Below are 14,516 nucleotides of genomic sequence, written 5' to 3' on the forward strand. Positions count from 1 at the left end.
GGTGACGTCATTTGGAGCCAGAGTCTGCGCAGTGGTGACCTCTCCACCGGGGGAGAGGTCCCGCCCATACACCCGCCCAACCCAACCGCGAGCACACCACTCAATCTCAGTCATTCATGATGTTTCCCCCCCTCCCCGTTTTTATAGCATCAAATAACTCATTAAAACACATGCACAAGAACTACCTAAAATGACAGAAACCATCTTTGGGAAAAATGTATGGCCCATATGTTCCATCCGCTAACATGGCGGGGGCGGGGTTTATGACCTATACTGCAGCCAGCCACCAGGGGGCAATCGAGATGTTTTGCCTTCACTTTTGGGGAGCTGTCATGTCGTCCATCTTTATATACAGTCTAGGATTGAAATAAAGTAAAGAAGGGGTCGCTTCACAGCTAGCATGGACAGGAAGTATGAATACAGCGACACCAATAGCTCATAAGGGCATGTGGATATCTGAAAAAAATCTGAACCTAACCTCTAAGAACCTTTTTGGAATTCAATATAAAATAGGTTTTGCATTAGCTTCACAATTTGAGATGTAAAATTTCGCAAAACAATAACGTTGACTAAGCTGCATTAACCCAGATGGGAACTCTTAATTCCAAGTTCATGATTTAACGAATGTTTCATAGTTGAAACTCAACAAAGGGAGAAAACTCAAGCCACGTAGTCAGCTGCAACATTGGTGAGCGTGTTAAACTTTGTGAGTCTCACCTTTGAGAATGTGCCACAGTCCAGTGGAGCAGAAGTGAAATTCCACGTCTGCAATTACTGAACAACAGGGTGCAAAAGAAGTATTTGAGCTGGAAAAGAGGAACGAGTGGTGGGGGTGGGTGGGCCAAAAGTCGGGCGAGGGTGAAAAGTTAGGAAGCAACTAATAAAGCACTGACTCAGCCAAATCCATTTTTTTATGTCTCTGTTTGCTTTATTCTAAAAGAAACAGACAGGGGTATACTGTAAATGAGATGATACACAACGTCGAGGAGGTAAATATTAGAGAAAGGAATGGCATGGTAAATAAATGCAGGCGTCAGAGGGGCATTTGAACACTCAGCAAACTGGCGTTCCTTAGTACAGGAGACAGCACACAGTACAGTACATCCTTCAGAGTCAATAATAATACGACGACTCTGTCACTCACGCAAAAAATCATATTGGCACACGACAAGGCGAATGTGCTGGGTATATCCTCAATCCAGGCTACTTGGAAACAGGCACACAGCGTCTTACAAACAGCGGCATGAGGCACTATGCTGAAGATCTATCATGTCTTTGTTGTTTTCGTAAGTGGTACCGCAGAGTAGCTTCACATTCATTTTCAGAAATCCGACAATGATAACAACAGAGGCGTACAGAACCGCTGGCAGAGGAACTATGGACACGCATCCCTCAGATGGGATGGGAGAACTATAAAGAATTCATGAAGTCAAAAACATACATGTGCACAATGTGTTATAAGGCACTGTAGTATAACATTATACATGTAGTAAAAAAAAAAAAAAAAAAGAATAGAGTAGGTGGTATATACACCCGGGCATTTTAACATGTTATAGAAAACATACCCTGAATGACTGTCTCTCCCAAAGTCAACAAAACAGACAAGACAAGGATATCATCTTTCTCAATCCCCCCCTGAAACAACTACTTCCCGAACAATTTCTTTTGCGTCAACAAAGGCTCTAATTTATGTTGCTTTCTTTAATGGCGTCTGTTTGTCTGTTTTGAATTCCTCGGTGAGAGGGCTCTGTCTGTTGACAGAATCTAAAACCATGGTAATGCCAGAAGACTCTCCCAAACTACAAGTACTGCTCCCTTTTCTCTGGTGGGGTACTTTTAACATTTGGTCTGCAATTCAAAAGGGAAAAAAAGACACGTTTCAGTCAAAGTACAGTCACAGGCGAACAAAATAAACCCAAAGAACACATTTACAAAACAAACCAAAAAAACAACAACCCAGAGGTCATAGGATATAAGTGAAATCATAAATCAGCGCAATAAAACCACAAAGGGTTTCAACTCATTGTTAACTTTCAGGCCAATAACAGGACAGAGGTGGGGGGGTGGGGGGGTGTGGGAGGTGTAGTAGAGGGCTGACAGGCTGAAATAGAAGGTCTGATCACATGTTCTTTAAGTCCATATTTACAGAAAAGGCTCAGAGGGTGGGGAGAATGAAAATGGGAGAAGATAATGCATCTTGGTTCCCATTGAAACTGATAAGGTGCAGGTGTAGTACAGAGGTCTACAGAGGTCCTAATTTGGGGTCTAAGAGGTAAAAGGGGGGGGAAAAAGGGGCAAAGACAGTAGTCGGACAGTCGGACAGTCCTCGATAAAAAGGCGGGGGCTGATCAGTCAGGGAAACTAGTTTCACTCAACAACTCTGCCCTGAATTAGAGGAGAGAAGAAGACAGTCAAGAGAAGAACAGGATTAGAGGACAGGAGGGGAAACACGACACATCAAGACCTCGCCGATTCTCACAGCAGCTGTTAGACAGAAAACAGGACGCTTCATGATTACAAAAGGTGTGAGCGTAAAAAGGGCGGAAAGACAATGAGAAGGGAGGCGATGCGGGAGGTTGATGCTACACGCCAGCTAGTCAGTAACCTGCAGTTTAAAAGAGGTGATGATGACGGACTGATTGATGAAGGTGAAAGACAACGCTCTAAGTTAGCTGCCAGTTCATCTGCTGTTTTTTATTTTTATTTTTTTTAAAGGAACAGTTTGACCATTCACTTTCTTGCTGAGAGTTAGACGAGAAGATTGATGCCACTCCCATGTTCTGTTCGCTAAACACGGAGCTAGCCGCCAGAGCTAGCTTAGAGTGGCAAAATCCGTAAAAGCAAAGGGGAAACGGCAAGATTGGCTCCATCCAAAAGTAGCAAAACTAGGCTGCCTAAAGCTGTTTCCCCATACTTCCAGTCTCTATGCTATGCTATGCTATGCTATGCTAAGCTAACCTAGTCTGGCCCGGCTGTAGCTTCGTGTTCAACGGACAGATATGATCTATGAACTCCCGGGCAAGAGAGCAAATATGCATTATTTCCCAAAATGTCAGACTATTACTTTAAACGTATCTTTTCTTTTCTTTGGACATAGCTTTACAGGTAGTTTAATCAGACTTGTTGTTGGACAATCCCTATTGAAAGCACAGCTGCTACTGACAGACCAGTGACCCCCTCCCCTCAATCTGAGAGAATAATGGAGCACTCCACAAACAAGTGTCTACCAAGAAGAGGGAGGCCACATGACCGGGAAATGGGAATGTGGGGGGGGGGGGGCTGGGAGCGATTCTAAGAAAAGTGAATGGCTTTGTTCTCTGGAGCAGTGATGGACCAGCTCTTTGTAGAGACGCAGATGAAGGCAAAGTGATGTTGGGGGGGGGGGGGGGGGCTTGGGAGCCAATTTAGACCCGTTGTTGAGTTTTACAGGCTCTAATGTGAAGCAGACTTTACAAATGCCGCTGACATCCTGACGGAGTAGTCAGTTGCTTGTAGCTCTACTGCAGTGAAGTTAAATATGACATGGATTACATCATTAACTCTGATTAAAGCGTCATGGTGGTAGCATATGGTCTACTGTAAAGCCATGTGTAATAATGTGGCACTAGCGTCTCATAGCTCATGATCCCCAGTGAGACTATACTTGCGTGAGAAGTATATCAACCAGCTTAGATATTAGGCGTTGGTCTGGTTACGGGAGCGTGTGAACGTGTTAGTATTATGGAACACGACGAGAACCTCCACTTTCTCTTAGCGTCGAGCGGCATGGTGAAATGATCATTAACAGCATTCAGACTCAGCACAAACTAACAGTTCACCTCCACCCCTGCAGTTCAGACTGTGTCTTCACGTGCAGCTCTCATGCAGTCATTGTTGTTGTAAAACAGCACCGTATGAGAACTGGCTTCTTCTGAAGGGAGGCTGTTCCTCAGCACAAAATGGCTGCCTGAGGCCTTAATTACACAGGACACTGAACACACCTGCTTCGTCATTGTCTGTCAATTTTGGTGGGCTTAACCACGCGTAAGCTGTCTTCATCAGGGCTGTAGCTATTGAGATGGTGTCCTCTTAATTAAAAGCGTCCACTTTGACTCAGGGAGGTGTGTGTGTGTGTGGGGGGGGGGTGGTCTTGGACTCATGACCTCTGTATTTCTTATTCTACCGCCCTGGTCTCCATGTGAGTAAAGTTGATCTAAACTTCTACCTACATTATTTGTTTTCAAGTGCAATTAGGCGGTTAATCTTGCACATTTTTATTTTCAAAAACACCATTCTTCTTAGTTAGGCACCGCTGACTTTTGCGCCACGGTAAAACTAGCCGCGACAGCTCCTCTCTGCAGCTGAGCTTTGAGCCTGAGCGGGAGCCATCAGTGTCCTCTGTGATCGCGCCCTGACTGACCTGTTTTTCCTGGGTGAGGTCGCACAAGCCAACCTCTGTATCACCCCACGGTAACTTTTCTCAGTAGGTTTTGTACAGTGGTTTGGGGCTCTCTTCTTTTACACAGCATAACTGCACCAGTGGAGTGTGAATACACAAAGCAATACGGAGGGGGGTGGGGGAAACGCAGATGCAGTTCCAACCAGGAAGCATAGGACATGCTAATAAAGGTTTAGCAAGTTTGGAAGTACTCTCTGGGTACCTTATATTTTGTCTTTCGCTTCACTTTAAATGTAGTTTTTCCTGCATCGAGAAACAAATGTTTTGTTTCGTGGAAAATGGATGATTGATGGAGTGAGCGGTTGTGATTTTTTTTGGGGGGGTCAGATTTCAGCAGCTGCAATTTCAAGTAGATTAAATAATGACATTTAGGTACATGAGAGGTTTCTGCTCACAATACGGGTTTATCATTATCGAAGTTAGCTGGATGATTGACATGGAATCTGTAGGCTGTCCGCTCACAAATCATTTATTAGTTTGTTGCTTTTTTAGCCACAAAAATACATAATGTGTTTGTGTGTAATACTGTATGTGCACTGTAAGATTACCTGCACATGTATGTCAGTGTGTAAGTACTACATGATTGCATGTGTGTACATGATAGTCTTTTTGTTTTGTTTCCTTTTAGCAGGTATAATTTGATTTGGAAAAAAAAGAGGGGGGGTGACAAGCGTGTCCGATGCTCTCTGTTTGGGTGGCTGCCGGGAGGGGGTGGGTTTTTACACGTACTCCCTGGCTGTGGAAGGCTGTGATTGGCGGTAATATTGCTGCCCTCGCATGTCGTCTTTAGAGCAGGAGCAGCACAGCAAGGAGCCGCCCAGAACCGTCAGACTGGCTGCCGCCCAGCCCACGAACAGGGCCGAGCCAAACTCATACCTGCCCAAGACAAGAGGGAGGGAAAGGTTGTAAAGGTTCCAAGAATTCCAAGTACTTTTGCTCAAGAAATACCCACAAATATCAAGACAGTATGTGGAAGAAATGATAATGCCACGTTGGATCACGTAAATGATTTGTTTTACTTAAAAAGCCACTTCTCTGTCTGTCACAGTTGACTAAAGTGCTGTTCGCCAAAGCCTTTGTATTTCCATCCTCGCTACATGCTAAAACACAAAGTAGCTAACACGCATGGATAAAAAGGACTTTATTTTATGGTTAGAGATGAGGTATTCAGGGATGTTTGATAAAACATACTGTTACTTTTTTATTATTAAACTATTTTGCCACTAACTGCCACTAAAACGAATAATTTTAGCTCTGATACAACTGTTGGCTGCTAAAGCTAGCCATGTTCATCAGCCATAATTAGAAACTATTAGCAGCTAAAGAAATCCATGCCTATCCGGCACAGTTGCCAACTGTTTGTAGCTAATGTTAACCGTTTTCATTAGCAATAGAGTGCTGCAGGAATGAGTCCTAAAACCCGGAAATGAGTTAGCATATTTACACTTCCTGTTCCCTCGTCTGGAAGTCAGTGGGTTTTTTGAATGGGTTTTTAAAAAAGGCGGTTGCTAACAAGTGGCTAAACTACAGAGGTTGTCGCGGACATTAACCTACTCACTAGTCCGCCTTTACAGCCTTGCTGTGTTTATACTCTACATCTATCTGTCTATGTATCTATATCCATCTATATTCTCTTAAAAGTGAAGCTTAGCGGTGGTGACGTTGAAGTCATGTGACCGTGGTGTAGTTCCTTTATAGCCTAACGTTAGCTTTTTACTTCTGCTGCCATTAATGCTTCAAAACTCATAAAAGTGGTGTTCATTAGTGAAGATTATCTCGCCGAACAAAACGTGTGAGTATCATAAACGTTTGTTTGCTTATTTTCTGCAATAATCCAAAATCCCATGGAACAATCCCATTGGCTTTTTGTGGAGGGAGCCAGGGGGAAGCTAACTGCCGGGTTTGCCTTCAAAAATACATCACCCCTGCAACACAATAGTAGGAACTATTAGCAACTAAAGCTGGACATGTTTATCAACCCTATTTAGACACTGCAAGTGGCTAAGATAACATGTTTACGTTTAAGTAAATGTTAGCAGTTAAAGTTAGCCACGTACATTTTGACTGCAGGAACCTTGTTACAGTTTTGGTTCTTTGGCTGCCATTCCTGCCCCCTAAAAAGGCCCTGATCCTCACATTTACATAGGCAGTTACTGTCACAATATTAGGACAAGGGATGGTAATATTCTTCTAATGTAACAACAACTGTTCCATATCCAGTCTTCCCTTCCTGTTAGTTTCTCGTTTCTACCTCCACACATCCTCTCCTCAACATCGATTCAAACATCACACAGTCTCAAACCCAACCGGTCAAAGCAGATGACCCCCCTCCCCCCACCTAGAGTCTGGTTCTGCTGGAGGTTTCTGCCTCTTAAAGGAAGTTTTGTCCTTGCCACTGTCTCCAAAGTGCTTGCTCGTGGTGGGAACTGTTGGTCTCTGTAACAACATTATAAAGAGTCGGTCTAGACCTGCTCTATGTGTAAAGTGTCATGAGATGACTTTTGTTGTGATTTGCCGCTATATAAATACAATTGAATTGAACTGAAAGTTGCACACAACACTTTGTTGTCTCGTTACGTACAAAATGGCTCAAATGGAAGTTGAACTGACGAAATGAAATGATTGAAAAGATACAACGCACATCAGACACGTAGCATGACAGTATAAAAGTATCCAGTATAAATACAGGTCAACCCAGTAGATTGTGTCGTGTTAATCCCTCCAATGGATACGTTGATGGGTTTTTGGATTATGTAGCAGAAAAATGCATCTCAGCTAATATAAATACTAAGGAAGTAAGAGTATAAATGGCACATACATACATACATACATAGAGTACATGCTGAATAAAAATGTGTCACATTTACCATCAATCGCTAAAAAGGCCCCCATGCTTGACAATCCCAAATTACAGGGACGGGTTACTGGGCTAGATGTTATTGAGGGCCGCACATGTTCTTTGACATACCTGGCGTTGGGCGGTGTATTTGGGTTGAAGAACTGATAGGACACCTGAGTGGCATACCAGGAAACGGACACCAGCGTGCAAAGACCTGCGGAGGGCGAGAGGATTAACAGGAGTGTCGTAGCTCTCTGTGAGGAATTAAGTAGCTACAACAACAACAACACAAATGAATTGGGGAATCCTTATTTAGTTAATTTTCTCCTCTGGGCTTGTGGTTTATGTCTGAGGTCAGTGGCTAATGCCTCTAAAATGACCACTTCCTGTTTACAGCAGGGACTTCTAATTACCCAGAAGACCCCTGGTGAGAGATTCAGGCTAGGAAAACATGCCATTCCACTCTTCCACTTCCACTCTTGCTAAATGCCCTGGTTGCGGGGGGATGCCGCAGTATATTTCCGTTTGCTACACTACACAAAACATTAAGAGCACACACACACACACACACACACACACACACACACACACACACAGCAGTGATCACACCTGCGAGCAGGAAGAGAGCTCCTCCGGTCACAGCGATGCGGGTTTTGGTGGCTGGGTTGTTATCGCCCACCTTAGTGCACTTCATGCCCACCACGCTGACGATGATGCCGATGAAGCCCAGCAGTACTGACACCACCATAAGGGCCCGACATGTCTGGATGTGGACTAGATGAAGAAAAGGAGGAGGCAGGAGGGGCACAGAACGGTGAATGGCGGTGATACAACAGAAGATATGAAAGACAAGGGAGAGGGGGGCGGTGTGGAGATGAGAAAACAGACCTTTTAGTCCATCACTTGGAAGAAAACACAAACATTTCTGGACATTGAAGTGATAATCATAAGGGAATGAAGCTGCACACGCCATGCCATGATTGATGGTGGACCACATGTATTTACGACTCATTAGGGAGAGTCCACCACTTGTCCTGTGTCCCAGCACATCAATTCCAGCTTCTTCATTTCCAGAGGTGAATTTCTTGGCCGAGCTCTGGGACCTTTAATGATCCTCCAAATCTTCTCCGGATATCGTTCCAGCGTGGTTTCTCAAAAATCTAATGTGCTTCCCACACAGGCCCCAGCGCACACATAACTCAGTGGGAGGAACATATTTACACATATTCACACACACACACACACACACATGCAAATGCACAATATCTGCACACACGCAGTTACCGTAGGTGGAATAGACACGGATGCAACACACAGGCTCTCTCTCTCTCTCTCTCTGTAGCTGTAGGAGGGCCTGCTTTACATGTTTCACACAGTGGGATTAGTGTGGCTCTGTCACAAAGCAAGATTGTTTTCACGGGGCTGTCACCACAGCGATCAGACGTTACTGCCTCAAACGCAGCCCGCTCGCGAAAGTGCTTAATGACACAAAATACCGACGGCTGTGTGTCTTATTTACAACAGGCAAGGGGATTGTTGAAATCCCAGCGGCGGTAGAGAACCATGCAACATCCTGGTTCCGACATCTGACGGAGCTGACAAATATGGTAATTAAAGTAAACATAACAGGAGCTCTTCATGCAGGTTAAACAGCCGCGGTCAGAGGCATTAGCTTCGAACAACAACGGCTTCAAGTGCGAGCCGGTGTTTACACGCCACGGGAGAGAGAGAGAGAGAGAGAGGCAAGAATCTGATTCCATCACAGCCAACACAACACAAGTGAGAAGCCTTCGGCAGAGTCGATTGAACAGAATAGTTGGACAAATACAAATCTCAGCTCAAGATCCACTTGCTGGTTCTTTCCAGGGTTGGTTGTGTGTTTTTTGTGTGTGTGTGTGTGTGTGTGTGTGTGTGTGTGTCTCATGGTCGTCAAAGCTCAAAAGCAAAACTAGTAAGTGGACCTTGAGTTAAGATTTGTTCTCAAACTTTCAAGCTTTCAAATGCATCAGAATCAGAATCAGAAATACTTTATTGATCCCCGGGGGGAAATTGTACAGTACCGGTGCTCCCATTCAAGAGTAGAAAGTAGCATAATTTAGATAATTTAGAACTAAAAGTTTGCATCTCACGGTCTTCAAAGCTCTGAGGAAAAAAAGAAAAAAAAAAAAGCTGGTTTAGTGAAGCCTTTTTTTTTCGGATGAAACTGCGGTTTCCATGGTCAACAGTAACATTTCACACTCAACTAGAGCGGAATAGAGTAGAATGGAATAGTCCGACCATAGTCGCATCCCACAGTTTCCAAAAGCTCTGGAATAAAGTTAGTAAGATGACATTAAGTGCGGATTTTTTATTAAATTTTTTTTATAATGATTCCAAAGTCAAGAATGAACTTGACTAGATACAATAGAGTAGATTAGAATACAATAGAAAAAGCTTGACAATAGTTTTTTTTTTCCTGAGTTTTCAACCACATCTCACAGGTCTTCAAAACTCTGGGAAAGACCAAAGAGGAACTTTTCATGTGTCACTAGAAAAAAATAGAATTGTAGAAACAATAAGAATAGAAACAATAGTTTGAAAAAACATGAATTAAGCTTTAAAATTAGCTTTTTGGCACTATAAACACGGAGGTCTGTCCCTGACTGAGTGATGAAGTTACACCGTTCGGTCGGCCGAGAGTTGGAGTTTCCTCTCTTTCAAAATACATAGGAGACTAATTCACATTATAGACACTGCCACTGACTGTTTTCTCACCGTCTTCACAGCGAGAGAAACAAATCTAGTAAGTGGACCATGAGTAAGTTGTTGTTTTTTGTATTTGAATAATTTATTCTTGTATTAAGTTATCTCTTTTGTCAAACTACTGTTTTTCCGAGCTCAAGAATAAAAAAACTCGCGCTAAACTCGACTAGAATAGAAGCTGTTGAGCAACAGCCTGTGCAGGAACCTAAAGTCATCGTTTGTCATTGTGACAGAAATACACACACACCATCATTCATGGTGCAGCAGTGAAGTAGCATTTCAGAAGCTGATCTGAAGGGACTTATGATGGGGGGGGGGTGGGGGTGGAACAATCTTTGAAGTCTGATTTATGGCTCCGGAGCGCCTTTTGATGGAGTATCTGAATAGTCCCCAACAGAGAGACATTTGATTTTCGCTTCTTTCATCCACCCTGGGCTTCTCTTCTGAGGGTGTGCGGCCGATGCTAAATGACACCACTCATGACCAGTTTCAGTCGGTGACGAGCCAGAAGGGTGTTCGGTTGTCTTGGGGGTGAAGGAGAGGCTAAAAAGAGGGAGGGAGGGAGGGAGGGAGGGAGGTGGGGGTAGGCTAGCTCACCCACTAGGCCCTCTCCTTCCAGCGCCAAGGTTGGCAGTGCCAGCCACAAGCGTTCAATGAGTGTGTGTGCTTGCTGGCGAGTGTATGTGTGTAGGCACTGTAAGGTCCCATTGTGAGGTCACTTGTGACTCCGTCATACGTAATATCTGTTTGCCCACTCACTAGCCAACTTTAGCATTTAACTCATATTTGACGACTTTCCAGTCCACTCTCACCTCTCACCGAAGCTCAAACTCAGTCATTTGTTATCACCGTGGTTCACTTTTAAGTGAACAGGGTGGTATGCCAGACTGGTATAGATGCTGTTATTCCTCCATATGTGGGCACATACACACACACACACACACACACACACACACAGACCACCTTTTCTTATTGTCAACAAATCTCATGAACCAAACCAACCGTGGTTCACTAAGTATTGTGTGCGTATATCACAGCCTGATATATCTTCTTCCTCACAAAACACACCAGTGAGCCTCACTGTGTCACTGGGTGACATGCACACTGTAGTTCATCTCGACTCAGGCCCACGTACATCGTCCTGCTGCCCCCAAACACTCACGAGAGCACCGAATGTGGATTCATCCACCGCTGAAAATAGTCCCAGACAAACGCACTATTTCCTCCTGTTTGAGTAGCATTTGCTACAAAAAAAAAAAAAAACTACAGTGAGGAGTTTAGGAAATGAATATATATATTTGTGATTTTGAAAGATCTACATCTTCAGTAGGAACCAGTGGGCTTTGAGCTGAGTGCCACAGATGGGTAGGCATGTCAGAAAGCATTGCGAGGCAGACCAACACATTGTTGGTTTTGGTCTTTTTTATGAGATTTGTCTACCATAAGAAACATATATATATATAATAGCACCAGCCTGTGTTACAGCTACGTGTTAAATTAACTATGAGGGGTGTGAAGTGAGAGAAACACCGCTACGTCGTTGTTACATTAACACTGACAATTTTACTAAGCGCGGTGTCCTCATCTACTGAACCTCAAGCTGCGTTCAGCAAACAGAATTCCGCTTTTACACGAATTTACATTACAGAAACACCCCACATTTGGCCTTTAACATTTAAGTGAATACAAGGTAATTATGTGTGGTGACAGAGCCGATTGGCATTGTCCACGTGTCCCTGATATCATGCTCGGATGTTCTGAAGAGCTGTCCTTTCAGCACCACGCTCTTCTGACGATAACAGTCGACCTTCTCGACCGCGCATTTATCCCGACCATCGTCTCTCTTTTTGAGCAAAACACTCAGCAGGTCCAGCAGTTTCCACCACGGTGGCTTGGACCGCATCAGTAGAGCGCAGCACAGTCTGGTGAACAATTACACCCACCATCACATGCTGCTACCCGCTGCGCATGGAGCCAGGCAGGAGAAGCTCCCTTCAGAACCCAAGTCAGCGTTACTGTTGGATCTGTCGGCCAGAGCCGTGTTTAATCAAGACTCAGACCTGCGGACTCCTTTCTGACCCCAGGCACATGATTGGACGCTGATCTGCCCCATTTCATAATCTGTCTGGGGGGAGGGAAAAAAAAAAAACACCTGATTGATCAAGAACGCTTGGTCGCAGCTCGCCAATTCTGTGTTCATTCAGGGGTACATGGGGTTTCTCTCTCTCTCTCTCTCTTTCCTCCAGTGTTTGTCTGAATCTGCACTCACAGGGTGTGTTGATGGACAAATGGAACAATGTTGCGCGTGTGGGGAAGACAGAGCACATTCTGGGAATATCTCTGGTGTTTGGCTCAACACTGCCCTTTTCTTCTCCTTAACAGCCCCCATTCATCCGCAAGGACAATACTCTGTTCTTATTGCTGCAATGAACCAAAGGAGATGGGAGATCAGCCCGGGCACCCGTCACACAGACACGACCACAGAAAATGTTTGGATATAATGACTCGCCACGACACCAAAATGTTTGCAAAGTGCCTCATTTCGTTGCTTTAAGGGGGTGCGCGAGTGTGCCACAGCGGGAGGCGTAAGCACATCGGTCTCAAGCCACGTAGAAAAACAGCGTTCAATTGTTTCGTGAAAATGACTTCTGACCGGGCCGACCCCCCCCCCCCCCCCCCCCCGCCCCCCGCCCCGTAGTCTTCCATTGGAATCTCTAATAGGATGATTTAAGCAGACAGTAGATGGACGGATTCCTATAATCTGTGTGCCATTAATTATGAGTCACTAGGTCCTACTTACAGATTGGAGATGACAGGAGGCTCATATTCTGAGCTAATTTATGTCTGAACCTCACATTCCTGTCCCCCCCACGCACACACATGCACACACATGCACACACACTCCTCACACATTACGCTTCACGATGTTTTGAACGACATTTACAGCTTGAGTTTAATGCGTCCCAGATAGCGAGGGCTTGGGGACTCGTTCGCCTTCTGTTTTTTGGGCCTTTCATGTGGCCCTAATGAACGGGCCAAATGCAATAACTGTTGTGATTTGTAATACAACACAACATAGACATAGCTCGGAGTAACTTGGGAGGACGAAAGCGTGGGCAAAAAGGTTTTCACTGAGGTGAAAACTCACACAGAACTGCCTCGGCAAAAAGGCGATTATTAAAGAAAACGAAATGAGAGAAAAAACATTATTGCCTTACTTGAATTATAACTACGCTTTTCCATCCTCTGAGAAATCATCCACTGTATGTCAATTACGCTGTGCCCCATTTTGTTAGTTATATCATGTTTCAAACATGGCAATAAGCAGAAACTCCCAATATGCCTGTGCGAGCACGCAGTCCCTCAGGAAGAAGTTTCATCAGACAGTTGGTGTGGAGTGTCGTTAGTTCATAATCTAAGCTGGGAGAAGCCACTACAGAGTTAGCGGAGCCAAATTCAAACATCGTACTCACTGTCCAGCGAGAGCATGGAGTCAAAGATCTTGCACTGCACCTGTCCTGTGCTCTGCGAGGCGCAGCTCATCCACAGCCCCTCGTACAGACCCACGGCCGTGATGATGGCATCGCCGGCGTACGACGACTGCTTCCACTGGGGCAAGGCGGTGGTGGAGATGATGCCGATCCAGCCGCCCAACGCCAGGAAATAACCCAGCAACTGGAGACCTGAGTTGGCCATCCTTGTCTGAGCTGCGTCCCTCTGCTTGAACCCTGCTCCCTGCTCTTTCGCTCCCTGTTTCACTCGCAGCGGCTTTTTGTGTTCGGGGTGACTCTGGAAGCGTCGCCCCTTTCTTTGAGCAGTCTTTGAGGACACACCTGTAGCAGCCCTGTCTCTTGTTTCACTTTTCTCTTCACTATCTGGTCCCTCTGAGCATCTCCTTCTACCTCTCTGCTTGAACTCTCATCTGTAGCGTTGCCTCTTTCTCCTTGGCTCTAACTCTTTCTTCTGCTCTCCACGTTCCTGGGCTGTGTCTTTTTTTTTTTTTTTTTTTTGCCCGTCAGCTGGGACGGTGAGTTGATGTCTCCCCTCAGTGCTGTCCTGTCTGATTCCGTCAAAGCGGAAGAAAGGCTTTCTGGCGGTCAGTGGTTCAGTTCATCAAGCATCGTCGCTGCACTGCCTCACTCTTTGCATGGCTTCCTCCAATTCTCTCTCTCTCTCTCTCTCTCTGTCTCTTTCTCTGCTGCTTGCTTACTTTCCCCCCCACTACAGTCTCTCCATCTGCTCCAGGCTCAAGTGGCTCAATGAGGGGTAGCAGGGAAAAAAAAAAAAAGTGTAAAAAGAAAAGTCCTTAACAGGCTGACCACGGAGGGACGGGGTAAAGGGCTGGCCTGTGATTGGACTCTGGTGTGTGGTGGGAACGCCTACTGGGAGAAAAGAGGGACGGGCTGGTTGGGAAAATAAGCACAGATTCAAACAGTGGGGGAAAGAAAAACCTAAAGAAAGTTGCTCAGGAGGGAAAACAGCTTAGGTAAAGGCAGA

General features: G+C 45.0%; 1 protein-coding gene across 1 annotated transcript; it reads right to left on the reverse strand.

Annotated features, from left to right (window-relative positions):
• Positions 1-911: 911 nt before the first annotated feature.
• On the reverse strand, positions 912-14,240 carry cldn19 (claudin 19). The gene is made up of 5 exons (XM_070902062.1): positions 13,493-14,240; positions 7,887-8,051; positions 7,407-7,491; positions 5,168-5,314; positions 912-1,848 (listed from the first exon to the last, which is right to left on the reverse strand). The coding sequence occupies exons 1-5, from the start codon at positions 13,713-13,715 to the stop codon at positions 1,800-1,802; spliced, it is 669 nt and encodes a 222-aa protein (XP_070758163.1). The 5' UTR covers positions 13,716-14,240; the 3' UTR covers positions 912-1,799.
• Positions 14,241-14,516: the final 276 nt, after the last annotated feature.

The sequence above is a fragment of the Enoplosus armatus genome, chromosome 3 (assembly GCF_043641665.1).
Source record: "Enoplosus armatus isolate fEnoArm2 chromosome 3, fEnoArm2.hap1, whole genome shotgun sequence".
NCBI classification, from domain to species: domain Eukaryota; kingdom Metazoa; phylum Chordata; class Actinopteri; order Centrarchiformes; family Enoplosidae; genus Enoplosus; species Enoplosus armatus.

Bases quoted from the DNA above. Each gene is read 5' to 3' on its own strand.
- cldn19 (XM_070902062.1), bottom strand. From the start codon at position 13,715: ATGGCCAACTCAGGTCTCCAGTTGCTGGGTTATTTCCTGGCGTTGGGC. The intron at 8,052-13,492 runs GTGAGTACGATG...TTCTTCATCTAG, and splicing joins CTCCATGCTCTCGCTGGACA to TCCACATCCAGACATGTCGG. The intron at 5,315-7,406 runs GTATGTCAAAGA...TGTCTTGGGCAG, and splicing joins AATACACCGCCCAACGCCAG to GTATGAGTTTGGCTCGGCCC.